Below are 15,695 nucleotides of genomic sequence, written 5' to 3'. Positions count from 1 at the left end.
TGGCTTGATGCCTGAACTTAAAGTGGTGAACGTGATAATGGGAACTTATTAGGAAGGTAACAGCGTTATATTCCATGCTGCTCAAAGTAGTAAAATTTAATGCTGTATTACTGAAAAATGAAGGTGGTGGTGAGGAACAGAGGCAAAAATAATGCAGACTTTTGGAACAGGATATTGGAAGTGAATTTCAAAACATATCATCTTGATGCTAAGCATGAGTAATGAAAAAAAATCAACACATTGAGCCTTAGGAATTATGAGGGAAGGAGTGAAGACTGAAACAACTGGCATCACTTTTACCACGGGGTGTGCATTACAACATCATACCCAGATTTCTGTGTCATGGATGCATCTGGTTACCTCTGCTTCCAAAAATATAGTAGAAGTATATTCTTTAAAACTAGCTGATGATGATAGAGGGAACATCTTCCTGTGTAATAGGAAGCTAAAGTAAGTTTCCTTAATTTTGGAAAAAGGATAGTTGAGAGGGTTGTGAAAGTTATCTATAAATGTTGAATTCTGTTGGTAAAGCAAACGCTTCACTGAAAATACAATAATTCAGAGAAAAGCGAACTTAAAAATAAGGAAAAGCATTTTCATGCATTATATAAATAAATTGTAGAGCTCCTTGTCACCTGAAGCTGTAAAACTACAAACTGACTGTGGGATCATTCAATCCCCTTTCCCTGGTCATTGATAAGGGTACTAAAAATGAGTGGTCCCAATGCTGGGCCAGGGCAACACCACTTGCACGGGCCACCACTCTTTGGGCTCAGCCATCCAGTGTTTCACCCAGTGCACAGTGCAGCTTTCCAAGCTGTGGGCAGCCAGATGCTTCCAGCATCTCTTGAACTCCTGCATTTCATGGTATTTGCTCATCATAATTCATGTGTCTCTAAGAGGATTTGTGCTACTTTAGCCTGAGGTAAACACATTCAAGAATCTGGTTTTAGAGGGTGTGCTTCCTTAGCTAGAGTTAAGACAAAAGATCTTGCAAATATTTAGATATTACTGAGTTATAATAAATTCCTAGTAGATAATTATACTTACTCTCTTTTCAAGCCAGCCTTCATTTTCTCCTTTAATGCTGTTGTTAATTGTGTATTGAGAGGTTGTTTGCCTTTTGAGGACAGCAGAATAAAAGGATTTACCAAATTCTTCTGAAAATCTGCACTGTGCAGAAATATTCAAACCTTCTAAATAATTTATTGAGAGCAGAGCCAACAATATGAAATTTTCATGTATGGGTATCAAACAGGCAACCTCACATAAACTCGAAAGGCATGAAAAATAAGGTTAGGCTTCAAAACGGGGGGTCAATATTCTCAGGCTTAGAGTAATAAAAAAGTAATCACAATGACGTTTAATCTGTTTTTAAGAAAAATTTGGTGTTGATGCTTTTCATAGAAGCATGACAGCATTTGGCTTCAAAACTTAATAAAGGAGAATGGTGATTGCTGAATAAAGATACAAAACAGTTCCAACATACACCAGTAACCAGGATTGTTTAATGCCCTATGTAGCTGGTGAGGTCTGGGAATGATCATCAGCTCTTCCATCTTCTCCTGGGACTTTGGATAAAAGAATTAATAACTACCACTGACAAAGTAGGTTTCACAATCATTTGAGTCTAACCATCATGTGCATACTGTTAAAGCACATTTTATTGGCTTTTATGTCATGTTACTCAGGTAACTCTCATGTTTACAGTATTTGTTGCCTGGAGGTGCATTTCAATAAATGATATGATTGGTTTGTATTTCTTAAGCTAAGACTATAAATAACTGTCCTCTCCAATCATTACAGGAAATGGCATTTTGATGATTATTCTTGCTTTGGCTATGGCACACAATTCAGTGGTTAAATTTTTAGAGACATAGCTGAGGTACATTTCAGTGAAACACATTTTGTTTGCTATGCAGGTTATTGTATTTACTGCTTAAACTACATTAATACTATTCAGGCCTCTGTGAATTATCCAATGGAATAACAGGCATTTCTGATACCCTTTGGAGTGTTTCGGTACTACAAGGACTTGCTAAGTTGCTAAGCACTAGTGATATGTTTGGCATAACACAAGAAAGAATATAAAGATAGTCATTGTCTCTAATGTCCCTGGGTGAGCTCTGCGATCTGGGATGCTTAATTCCTGCTCTGTTCCCTCTGATGTGGGTAATAGTTGGACATTTTAATAGAAATTGGATAATTAAGTTACTCTGTGTGAATGGCTCTTGGTGGGAATAATCTCAGTTTAGCCATCTTCAGTGTTGACATCTACAGCTGAGCTTTACAGTCTGGGCTCCCTTTATAGTCAGTGAGGAGAATCAGACATTTCTGGAGTGTGATTCATCTGGTCTGTTTTAAACATCAACATTAGGGTGAGATTTACAGCCTAAATGGGGTGACATAAATAGATGTGATGTTCTCTGGAGATTTATATAGCAGTAGCACAAATTCACTGGGCCACTGACTGAAACCTTCATCTCTCCTTCTAAGAAGGCTGCCCCAAAAAGAGAGAGGATGTGCCTCTCCCTGTGCCAGCTGATATTCCCTTTTTCCCACATAAAATGCAATGCCTGCAGCTAAGGGGCAGTGGTTGCGCCACACAGGCACTGGAGTTTAAAATATTTTAAACCAACATTTTGTTGGGAAATTCAGATTTGAATCCTCTTACCCAGGTGAGAGCTTTGATTGCCCATCTGTTGGTTATAAGCAAGCAGCTATGACAGCAGCCAGTCTTACCTCTCCTCTGTCAGGTCTCTGGGCTGTGCCAACCCGTTTGGTGATGCCAGCTGGAATAAAGCACCTCTCTGCTCAATGTGGCCAAGTTTCTGGTGGCTTTGAATATGGTCAGAAATGTATTTAAGTTTGGGATTTTGATAGATAGGAAGTCAGACTCTTGGGCCTCACATTGGAAGCCTGTCCACAGGTTTAACCATGGAACTCTTCACTTTTAATGAGATGACAGCTTTGAAGCATCTTGGACCATGTAAACAAACGTGACCAATTCCTTATAGTTTAGGAATACAAGAATAAACACTTTTTATATTGCTGCTGATGTCATTGTCACTGTCTTGTTATGAACTTTCAAAAATATAAGTCATGTCTCTGCAAATAGTTCTTTCACAAGGCTGATAGGCTACTCTTTTCATCAATGACAAATGATATCTCTGGATATCATGTTACAGACATCTTGCCACACATCTGCAATCTATTTTCAGTTCTCTGTTGCTCATTACCAATTTAGGAAGGGATTTGAAAAGCTATAAAGACACAGAGATTTGATGGAGCATGGGGCAGAAGAACTGAAACTATACTGTAACACAAAGCAAGGCCAAATTAGATTTTTAAACAGTCTAGTACAAAGTTCAAAACTTGTGCATTGTATCCCCTCCATCTGAGGGTATTTGCTAACTGGAATAACTGGTGAGAGCATCACAGATTAGAGATGGTGCTGCTCTGTGAAAGAACTTCAAGCTCACTGATGTTTTATTGTGAATTAAGTGCTTTGGTTTTGGGCTTCAGAAAACCCACAATACACCTAAGTGAGAATGCTTGCGGTTGTAAGACTACACGTCTGTTTACTTAACCATGCTGAAATGCTTTTTTTCTGCTTTCTTCCACCTACTTGGGGAAAATCAAAACAAGTATGAGTAAGAATCCTGTGGGCTTTCCGCTTTTGTTGCTGAATGATGTGTAGACCTGTGATTCATACTGTTCTTGCATGTCTGTCTGGTGCTCATATTTGAAATAGCTGTATAATTATGAATTTCTCGATTTTGTTTTCTTTTGAAAGCAAAGTATGTCTGCGAGCCATAAAAATTAGTTTGATATCAACATGCAATTCACTAGTCTTTTAAAAACTAGTCTTTTAAACATTTCTTTTTCAGTGATAAGGTTCTGAGTGCAATTCAGTATATACACTTTCTGGATTCTTGTAGTGATATATTCTCCACCATTCTCTTACAAGTACATTTGTCAGCACACTCTTTGGAAAGCATACTTGTAAAACTCTACCTGAGTATTTATAGATTTATAATCACTATGGTGTCTTAGCAGTTGCCTTTAAATAAGGTAGCAGAGTTTATTCTCTTCTTTCTAGCAATTTAAGCTGCAGTTGGCATTTCAGGAGCAGTCTGGTATCTTGAGGATTTGGACTTGGTATTATTTGTGCCCTGAAAGCACTGCATGCCTGGACGGGTCACCTGTGTTTGGCATTGCATGAGGGTGGCAGAAAGGTTCCATTGCCTAAAAAAGAGAGCAAAATTGGGAAGGGACAAAGAGCATCTTCCCTATGTTGAGGAGACTGAGGGCAGACACAGCAGTCTACAATTTCCTCACAAGGATCAACAGAGCCTGATCTCTTCCCTGCAGTGACCAGGGACGGGACCCGAGGGAGTGGCCTGAAGTTGTGTTTGGGGAGGTTTAGGTTCAATATTAGGAAAAGATTCTTCCCCCAGAGGGTGGCTGGGCTCTGAACAGGCTCCCCAGGGCAGCGGTCACAGCACCAGCCTGACACAGCTCAAGAAGCATTGGCACAATGCTCTTGGGAAGTGGTGTGACTCTTAGGAATGGTGCTGTGCAGAGCGAGGAGCTGGGCTTTGATGATCCTGATGGGTCCCTTTCAATTCAGCATACTCTGTGAATGTAGTGTGGCATTTTCAGTCTTTGCTGTAGTGATGTTGGTCTCCATTCCTTTGCAGGATGCTGCAGCACAGTGAAGGGACAGAGCCCTCTCTGAACAGGGCCATTGCACACCTGACTGGTAGATTTTGTTAGGAGTGAAGCAAAAAAAGAAACCCAAAAGCTTCACTTTAGTATAAATAATTTATTTCCTAAGAGGATGGTTTGCAGCCATGACTCAGTTTGTGTGATGATGCAATATTACAGTGTTATTGGGAACTGGCTTTGACCTTGAGAAGAGCCTTTAAAAGTGTCTGTCATGGTTTTGATGCAAGAAAGCCTCATTTCAGGAAGTCCCCTGTCTGTGGTGATTCCATTTCACATACCAGAATTATTTTCTGTTTTGTCTGTGGTACACAGAGGTGCAGTTTTACACTATGGCTATGTCTTGACTCACTTAAGTAATGTGTGGGGCATCAAAGATCTTTGCCTTTATAAATTCCTTATTGTACTCTGTGATTGTCATCAACAGCAGCTGCAAATTCTGTGGAATTTCTGTATCTTTCAGCCTTGTTAGTGGGCATTCAGCTGGTGCTGAAGAGCAGCCAAAATAGGTAAGACCTGTCAGTGGCAGCTGTCTCCTGAGATCATCCCCTTCCTCCACCTGGCACTTTTTCTACTTTTACAGTTTAGATGCATTGGCTGTATTTTGAGTCTCTTGAATATCAGTCAAAATACAGCCTTTTTGGAGAGTAGATCAGTCCATTGAGAGAATTTAAGGCAAATTTTACTCAATTACATGGATTAATAGATTTCTATAATAGTATGCAGTATGTATGGCTTACAGCACTGGAAAATAGTGAAAATTATGTTTATAAGAACAGCATTAATTTCTTATAAATATTTGATTGTACTTACAGTTCAAACTCCATTTGGTCTTTCCTGTTATGCTGCTACCTTCACCTGTGTTATAATTTCAGCAGCATCTTTGCCAGGCTCCTCCTTCCTGACCCGCTTCCTCCTCAAGACATGTCAGCTCCTGGCACTGCCAGAGGCTCTGCTGTCCCTTGTCCCACGGGAAGCACCAGGGCTCTCACAGAATCTTGTAATGCAAAATGAAAGGCTGCTCCAGCAAAGGCTGCTGCATCCCCTCCCTTCCCAAGGAAACAGCACCAAAGCTTCCCAGGGGTGATGGCCTGGCCAGCCTGGGTGCCTGCCCAGCCAGCCTTGCTGGCACCGAGCACAGCAAAGGGATGTGCTGGGTGTGCAGGAGCTGCAGGCAGCAGTTCCCCCTGATTTTTGGTGGAAAACTGAGCTGAGGGCCTCATGATTCTCAGAAACACATTTTGTGACTGCAGTCCTTGTATAGAAACAAAGGTAGGGCAAAACAGCACCAGAGGATACTTCCATGGTGTTTTCCAGCCCCAGTATTTCTTTTTCATGGAGCCATTTCCTAGGCTTTTGCAAAATAAACTGGAGTTATTCACTAATCCAGGCATTCCGATCCGTGTGTTTTGTGGACAGGAATGTTTCATATCCATCATGCAAACACTGTTCACTTGATTTAAGAGGTGGACTAAGAGTAGACAGTGAACTTCTTTCCTGGCTGCTGACCAGCATGTGAGGCTGACCCACACTTTGCTGCTGAGTTTTACACCTGGTTTTTCTTCCCAGTTACTGTGCGAGTCCCTCACACTGAACCTTTCCAGAATTTCCAGGCTACAGGTGCAGATCCCATCTGTTTTTCATCACCTTCTCTTGGTTACTTTCACCCCTCACCCCCATCGCTCCCCATTTTCTCTTCAAAAATGTCCCTATTCCCTGTTCTGGTTCCAGTCACCACCACTTCCATCCTAGTTCACTTTTGCCCTCAGGTCTACTTTTCTGTCTCCTAAGTTTAAGATACTGGTGATGGTATTGGTCAAACTTATGGAACAACTTTGGGACATTTTGCACATTTATCAACATTTTGAGAAGTGGGATTTTGATGAATTGAGTTTTCTCACAGAAGGCTTAGACTTTTGATAAAAATCACTCTCTTTCTCCTTTCTCTCCAGCCAGCAGATATGACTGCCTACTTTAAAACACTGAGTAAGAAACTTTCCACATCAAAACATCATCAAAAATTATATCTTCACAAAGCACTTCTGCTCCAACAAAGCAGTATAGCTGGACTGAAATATTTTTCATGGGGCTTTTTTCAGCAAGCTTTTATTAGTCACAGAGTGCTCTAAGAGTACTAAGTGAGGACAGAGTTTGAAGAAATATTTAGATACTAAAAATGAAAATGTCTCTGTTGAGCATATGTGAACTCTGATTTTTTTAAAATGTGTATATGTATAAAATATAATTTGTCCAAACTTGGAGAAACACTCTCATACTTGAGAGCAGAAGAGTTGATGAAAGCAAAGAACAGTGGAATTTTTCATCCATGGCATCATGTTCTCCTCTAACCTCACCTCAGAAATGAAATGTTTTGACTGAAATTCAAGTAGCCCAAGGGGATAAATACTGGCAAATATCTCAGGAACTGAAAATAGAAGGAGGTGTTGAGCAACTCTTCAAGTAGTTAGCACCTTTGCCTCTAAAATTTGCAGTGTGATATTATTTGATCAGTATGTTGTTCCAAAATGCATTTTTTGGGAAGATGTTCTCAGTCCCTCCTGCTGGACCATTTCAAAGCAGTTGAGGCTTCCTACCTTCTCTCTGAGGGATGCAGGGTCCAGCACACCCCTGCCCAGCCACCCACCCATCCATCCTCGCTGCTTCACCCACCAAATTCTCCTCCCAGAGAAGGGTCTTGTGGAGGATGGAGTAGTGCCTGCTTGGGCTTGTAGATGGCACTGCTGCTGTGCTGTCCCTTGTGTGCCACGGGGCAGCACTGGGGCAGTGCCAGAGCCCCTCCTGCCTGCCCAGCCCTGCCTGCTCTGTGTCCTTCCAGATGCTTCCCAAAGTCCCAGTGGGTCATGGCATTGGTCCTTGCTTCTCTAGTGCCAGATATTTGACATCAACTGCATATGGCATGAGCCAGTGTACAGGCACAAACAAAGCCTGGTGGAAGAAAACTCCTTGTTCTTTTGGAAGAGGAATTTAGGACCCCACAGTAACAAGCCCTAGCCCCTATATAAAATCACAGTCCTATTGCTGGGCTGTGCATTAGCACAGCTTTCCTGTTCTTGGTCATTATCACTTGGCATACTGTGTGTTTTCTTTTATTTTAGGGGAATTTGATGTGTTTCAACAGTGGGTAGGAAAAAAAAAATCATCACTGAGAATGTCGTGATTAATTTTTTTCTCTTGAAGAACTATGGAATTATTCTGAAATGTATGACATGTGTGTAATAACAGCCTAGTGCTCTGTTTTTAAAAAATGTGCTAGGGGCCTTGTGCAGTTTCCCAGAGGCTTAATGAGGGAGCCATACTGTTTTGGAAATTTTTCAACAATAAAAATTGACCTATTACATGCTTATGTAAAATGAGGGTTGACAATCACACGAATATGTCCAAAGTCAAATACAGGCATTGTGAAATATCACTTCTTTCCCACAGAGAAACTGGTCACCTGTTCACAGTAGGCTTTTGCATTATATCCTATCCAGTAAAGAACAAGATGCTTTCCTACAGGGAAACAAAATGGCAGCAAAGTACTGGCCCAGTGCCCTTCTATCAGTGCTTTTCACTGACTCTTTTGCCAAGTCTTCAAAAATAACACATAGGCATACTTTTCAACATATGTTTTGCCTCTCTGTAGGTTTAAAGGCATAAAGGGAAGAAAAGGTCATGTATTTATTCACCATTTCATCATCAAATGCAGAAAAAAAAATCATTGTTTGCTTGTTTGATTTTATTTTACTCTCTCTAATACATCTTTTATTAAAAAAAAAAAAAAATCTGGTCTTTCTTTTGCTGCTCTTTTAACATGTATCAGAAGTAGCCTGTTCTTTAAAAATGAACATATGGCTCTGAACCTGCATCTGAATTCAGGGAAGTGTCTATAGCAAAACACTGAAATTTGGAGTCATGGGAGCAGAAAAGTTGGATTCAGGGTTTATTCAGTGTAGTATTGAATAATCAAAGAAAAGAAGATAAATACAAAGAGTTGAAGAATAAATTAAACATGGTAAATACTGCTCCTCTGCTCAAAGTAAATTAAGCTACTGTAAATTTTAAGCCAAATGTGTACCACAGAGGAAAAACTGACTTTTAGGACTTAAGGAACCCATCAGTTTCTCTGTTGAATCTGTATCACCAATGACTGACCTAGCAGTCACCTTGGAGTACCTTGCTTCAGTTTCCTGGCCAGTCACGGTCTCGTGATGTCCCCGGCCAAAGAGGGAAATACAGGGAGGTAGAATGTAATTTTGAAGTGATCAGAGTTTGTCCCCGGCCAAAGAGGGAAATACAGGGAGGTAGAATGTAATTTTGAAGTGATCAGTGTTTGTCCCCAGCAAAAGAGGGAAATACAGGGAAGTAGAATGTGATTTAGGAGTGATCAGAGTTGATCAGCAGTTCCTGACAAGCAGTGGTCTCTCTAATTATAAAAAAGGATTGAGGTATGAAGCAGAATGAGTGTGGTAACTGACGTCTGGATGCATCTTTAGTGTAAGAGGCTACAAGTCATGAGACTCTTCTTCAGCAGAGAGAGCATTTTGTTGTTTTATTGATCTTCATATGGTTGGTGACTGCCCAGCCCTCTGATTTGGCAAGGTCCCTCTGCCTTTGAAGGAGTCAACAGCTCCTCCTGGTTTTGTATTGTCTCTGCACTTGCTCAGTATCCCTTCAGTCCTGTGCCCAAATCATTTATGAAGATGTGGAAGGGCACAGGGCCTGGAGAGCACAGGATGGAACCCTGTGGAACCCCACCAGTGACAGGTCCCCAGTCTGATGTCACCCATTCACTGTAATCCTTTGTGTTCAACCTGTGAGCCAATGATATGTTTGTACAATTGTGTGCTGGACGTTCTGTGCAGAAGGATCCTGTGAGAGACAGTGTCAAAAGCTTTGCTGAAATCCAAAAAGGGCACATCAACTGGCTTCCCTTGTGTGCTTACCTTGTCAAACACACCAAAGTAAAAATATGAAAATTAGTGTGTACAAGAATTGAATAAATGTTGCAATAATTGTCAATTCTAATACAGAATGTATAGATTCCAATGTTATTTGTATTTTTCATTCGGATGTTTTCTGCTATTACTTAAGAACCTCTTAAAAATGCATTCCTGAGCTATTTAAATACACACAATCTGTAATGTTTCAGATACCCATATAACTTAAATGTATAATACTACAAGAAGCATGATAACTATAACTTGGCACTCTATTTGGATTCAGAAAGAACAGTACGGTAATCCTGGTTATTTCATTGTTTTTACTACAGTTTAATGTCTGGACAATTGCTTACAAGCCATATATTCCAGTGTGTTATTTTCCAACTCATTGTGCATTTAAAGTAAAAGTAGCATAAATATTGTGGAAATTCAGATGGATTCACTGGACTGCATGGTGGGATTTCATTCAAGAGCAAGAGCCTGCTCATGGAAAGTGTATAAGAACTTAACCAGAATATTTACACGTATTTTATTTCTCTCATTTCAGTGACTATTTCGACGAGTACCTTCTTTGATGGCTTACTGGTAACTGGGCTCTACACATCCACCAGTGTTCAGGCTTCCCAGAGTGTTGGTGGTTCCAGTGCTTTTGGATTTGGTAAGTCCAGTGTAATTTACCTTCTGTAACCCAGGGTAATGAGCACTTGCTTGTACAGAGGACATCAGTAGCAAGACAATTCCTGAAACAGGTTAATTTAGACTGAGTAATCAATAATACATGGAAGTCAGTGGGAGTCAATGAGATAAAACAGTGGCAGCTTTTAGGCAGCTTTTATTGCTTCTTGTACCATCTTCACCTTTGCTCAGCCCTGGTATTAGTATGCTGAATAATATAAATTTTAAGAAGGAAAAGCCTCAGCAGATAAATTGTTTTAAGCAGCCATTTCTAAATTGTGTGACATTTTGTATAAACTAAAGCATTTAGCCCAAACCCTCTAAGTATTTCTTGGTCTGGAAACCTTTTCCTTTAAGCTTATGTCAACCTACTTTTCCATTCAGTTAATAGCATCTTCCTTAAAACCAGAATGCTGGTCAAGATATTTCATACGACCAATTATTTACCATGTCCAAAAAGCAGAATTGTAGTAAAAGGGATATGATAGGCTTTGCAAAATTATCATGTATTTCAGGTTCTGCTGTAGCCCTCAGCAGTAGCAGCTGTGCTAAAGACTAATATTTTTTAAATAATCCTTTCTAAATTTGTGCAAGTAATTGACAGCTATACCTTCTGCAGTTTGTTATTTGGTAGCATTTTTATATCCTTACAAATAATAGTAAGAATTGCATTCCTCGAATTGGAGGAACTCAGTTGACCCTATTAAGCACTCTGTGGTGAAGGTACAAAGAAAGGTACCAGTCATATGGGACACAACTTCACTTGCAGCAGCATGTTTAAATGTTTTAATTTTAATGTTAATTTGTCTGCTTGGGCCAGAATTCAGTACTTTCTTTATAATAACCTCTCATAGCACTTACTTTTGTTATAAAGCATGTAGAACATGAGTGGTCTGGGCATTTGAGTGTCATCCAGCAGGCATACATTTGCTTGTGAATTAAATAATGCAATGTAAATAGCACATTATTTAAAACTGCACTGAGGGATAATTTGAGAAGGGCTTTGTTCTGTGGATAACACCAGAGTTCAACCTCAGACATTCTGCTCAGCCTTTCAAAGGGAAGAGCATGGCTGGCACAAGTGTTTCATGCCTTATTCAAAAGGCACTGAAAGATTCTCTTTTCTAGAAGAATTTGTACTGCTCTTTCTCCTTTCCCACTGTACTGTTTACAGAATGAATAGAATCTGATGGAGTAAGCAAGACAGAAAGAACTTACCAATGTGAAATTTCTGGGATGGTCAAGTCACTGGCAAGATGTTACCTTGCTGTGAATTAAGCATTTCTGTCATTGGGAGATCATGGCAAACTCTGAGCAAAGTACACAGGTCATGTTTAATTACAACTAAGTATTTAAAAATAACAATTAAGCAAAATTTTAAGAATCTAAATATCTCTGTGCATTTTCAAAGAATCTCTGTATTCTTCCTTAAATGTGTATCTTCATTTGTAGAATAAGGCTATTGCAGTTGATGTTTCATTGAGACAGATGTTAAAGTAACATGTGATGTATTGACAGAAAAAACAACGTGGTCTTCTTTAACTTGCCAAAGGTAATTCTCTAGCTCTTGATGTGTTACTTTAACCATTCTGTCACTGTAAGATAATCAACAATTAAACTGTTGACATGTGTGCTCTGTATGCAAAAGAAGCTCCAAGCCTACAAGCTGGAAAAATGCAAAAGCCAAAGTGATGCCAGAACAGTCATGCAGAGTTAGACCTACTTCATTTTGCTCATCAATACAAATTCTGAAATATCGTGCCTGGGGAGATCTGATGCTCTGTCTTGGCCATGCCTCCATGTATGTTAGAGAAAAATTGCTGCCATCTCTGAATTTATTTTTTTTAACTTTAGTTTTCTGTGGTAAACTGCAGGGCCAGTTGTGTTACAGTGTTAGTTAAAATATTTTAAATAAAAGTCTTAATTTTCTGTTTTTCTTTGCTGTTTCCTAAGCTTGTATATATATTGGAAAAAAAAAAAACCCAAAACAATCTGAATGTTTCATAGCAGATGATACTCTTGTGCAGTGTCTTTGAAGTCACAGTAAAAAAATCAACAGTGAAGGAAAAATGGCCATGGCTTTCAAATGCAATTTTATGTGAATCCTTAATCTATGATGTACTGATGGCTCCCAGGACTCTGAGCTACATCAGCTTTTCCTATCTCCACTTTGCAGTGAGAGATGAGACAGCTGGACTCTTCCAAAAGGTGTTTGGCATGTAAATGATATGCTTTTAAAAATTATTTGGTAGTTTTAAAAAGTAACAATATTTTAAAATCCACCATTTTCAGTAGAAAAATAGAGTGATTTCCACAGTATGTAATATGTTGTTTAGTAAAATAGTAGGTGGGAGTGACAATGTTTGGCTTTCTGAAGAAAACACAAAGCAGTTTCTCTAGAAACCCCAGATCCATCTGTTGGGTCATCATTTTCAATCAGCAAGGAGCAGTTTCTCCTTTGAGGCAAGTGATTGTGGTATTCAGGCTTAGCTTGCTGGAAATTAATGTTTTTTTAATGTTGAGGACCTGTCAGGTTCAGAGACCTCAATTCAAAGATTCATGTGGTTTGTCACAGATTAGATGGGGGAGGAGAGGCAAAGCTGGGCCTTTAAAACCTGAAGATAGTAATATTCTGAAATTGGGTTGATAGTGGTTGCTTATGGTACAGGGACGAATATTTTTTCTTCTTTGCAATATTACCATTGAAATGGTCTTGTCTGTCTCACACAGGAGGTCACAGTGGATTATCATAATCTTCCTGACTGCCCAACAATTTGAAGTCTCCTTAACATACATATATTGTCTCTTCTGTGCTATGAGCCACTGTGTTGTGACTACAATTAATCTTTTACCACTTTAGGAAGTTACTTGATGGAGACACAATCATTAAGATAATTCAAGTGTCATTACATTATATCTGGTGATTGCTATATGTCAGTTATAACAGTTAACCATGTCAAGAAGCTTTGAAAAAAAAAAGATAAAATATTTTAATTCTTAAGGTTATGGTTTTTTCCTTCTTCAGTATACATGTTGTATAGGAAAATATGTAGTTTTTGGTTTCCACAGACATGAAGCTTGTTGAAATTTTTATTTGGGAAAACTTCAAATGATTTCTTGGGGAGAAATGTATGAGTTTTTGGGTATAAAAATTATTAGTAGTTTTCTCCCAGGTGAACCATTTTCTGCGTTCAGATTAAGGTAAAACTGAAATTGTAAAGCTAGAATTAGAACTGGGACCAAACATAAATGTGTTGAAACTTCCCTAAACCAGGCTGGGGAGATCCTTTAGCAGAGAAATTATCTTTGAAAGCAGCTTTTAAGAAGAGTGTTTCTTTTTTCAATAGACCCTCTGATACAGCAGATACTCTCTGGTGCATCTCTTCAGTGTCATTTCCACTCTCCCTTCCTGATCAGTGTGGTGTGTACATGGAAATGTTCCCACATCTTTCACCGTTGATGGCTGGTGGGAAATCCCACTCTTTGTCTCCTCTTTTCACGTGCCACACTGGTAGCCCTCAGTTTGTTCACACCCTGTCTGTCTCTGGAGACGCATTTTGGACTTCTGTGGGATCTCTTTATCCATCAGTGTTTTTTGTTTCTTCTGCTTTTGTCCCTGAGGATTCTTGTTGGTGTTTGGCCGTTTTCTGACTGCTTGGGCCATCTGGCTGTGCTCTGGGGTTTATCAGCCCACCAAGACTAATCTCCCATGCCATCTTTTAGGGGCTCTTACTGCTTGGATTCGTCCAAATATAAAAGAGGAAAGTGAGAGGCAGAAGTACTAAAAAAAATTAGAAAGCTACAAATGTGGTGGTGGGTCTGATGGGAATGATTGCTTTCAAATGAGAGTGAGGATAAATGTTTTGGAACTGGGCAAAGCATCCTTAAAAGGAGAACCCCAGAAGCAGCCCTGGTCCATGTGCAGTGGTGAGAGCATTGGGCATGGAAGGAAGAATGTTCTCTGGGCTGTGCCACGTGTGACATGGAAACACAAGAGGCCTCAACTGTGTTTCCTGGGGAAGCCTATGGCACAAGAGGGACTCCTCTCTTCTTGATGAAATAGGGAATTGATTATCTAAAGGGTGGTGATGGACTGAGAGTTGGTGATCTGAGGGGTGGAAACTGGATTCAGAATCCAAGGTTTTGTCTCAGTGTGGTGTATTGGAAATTTGGTGGGAGGAGGAGGAATGTTTTGGAAAGTTTTCATTCTGTGAGTTTCTTTTACATATTGTAAGTTAATCAAGTTTTTTCCTTTATTCCTAAGTTGGAGCCTGATTTGCCCTATTCCTGGTCACATCTCACAGCAGGCACTAAGGAGAATATATTTTCATGGGGGCACTGGCATTGCACCAGCATCAAACCGTGACAGTGGGTGATAGGGGAACCCCTCTGCAGCTTGGCAGAAGCACCAAAACGCCCCGTGGCTCCTGCAAAGCTGTGTGCTCTGGAAAGCAGGAGCAGGGTATCACTGCTACAATTACAGGAGCAGATTACAGCCTAATCCCTCGGCAGAGATAAGGAGCGCCGGGAGCCGAGGACCCGAATCTGTCTCATTACACAGGATGATCCTGGTGACAGCCCGGCTGAGCAGCCAGATGTGCTGGGCTGTGCACATCAAAGCGTGCCTTTGACCTGCCACTCACACTGCATCTTCATCCATGCCTGCTCTTCCCAAGGCTTTCTGGCTCCCTGGTAGCTTTTCACTTGATGAATACATGACAAATTATATTTAAGTTTGGTGTAATTAGTTTCTTACAAACTGCAGTGGGAAACATGAGCCTTCCTAGTTAAGCCACCCAAACCCTTGATTTTATGCAAAATCATAATGACTACACTGATGTTTACCTTTTAGTAAATGCGGAATTAACAAGTAATTTCCTGATACAATTTACGAATGCATTAACCTTCCAATCTAAATTGCAAAGGTACTCTTGGAAGTCCGTAGGCTCTATTGGGGTAGAGATAGTGGACTCCAAGCTCTGATTACACTGGAAAGTGTTGCCATAGACCTAATTGGATAACAGAACATTTTTGTTTGTATTCTGTGTAGGTTTAAACAACTTGTAATTTGCAATCTTTTAAAACAGATAACTCCTCCTACTGTGAGGTCATAAACTCCTAATTAAATTTTGGTTTTGTTTAACTGTGTGGGCTACTTTATAAGAAACTAGGAGGGTGATTTTACCTGGAAACCTCTTTATGCCTGAAATTGCATCTACTAGAAAACAAAAAACAGAAGATGAAAGATGATGTTGCAGTCTTTTCTCTTTTTCCTATACCATGAAGGTGACCATACATATTTTAAGTAATATATTGACTCTCTGGGATTTAAAAGAATGAATAGTTACA

The 15,695-nt window shown here is 39.8% G+C and overlaps 1 protein-coding gene across 2 annotated transcripts in view; it reads left to right on the top strand.

Annotated features, from left to right (window-relative positions):
* The window catches only part of RELN (reelin), a 284,024-nt gene that overhangs the window by 35,932 nt on the left and 232,397 nt on the right, over nt 1-15,695 (top strand). For both annotated transcript variants that reach the window (XM_074538845.1, XM_074538846.1), the window contains exon 2: nt 10,219-10,329. In XM_074538845.1, the coding sequence (XP_074394946.1) occupies nt 10,219-10,329 (111 nt within the window). The remainder of the gene's footprint in view (nt 1-10,218; nt 10,330-15,695) is intronic.

This window comes from Zonotrichia albicollis, chromosome 4, assembly GCF_047830755.1.
Source record: "Zonotrichia albicollis isolate bZonAlb1 chromosome 4, bZonAlb1.hap1, whole genome shotgun sequence".
Classification (NCBI taxonomy): domain Eukaryota; kingdom Metazoa; phylum Chordata; class Aves; order Passeriformes; family Passerellidae; genus Zonotrichia; species Zonotrichia albicollis.
Note: the sequence above shows the minus strand (reverse complement) of the source record. Positions and strands in the feature narration are given on the sequence as shown.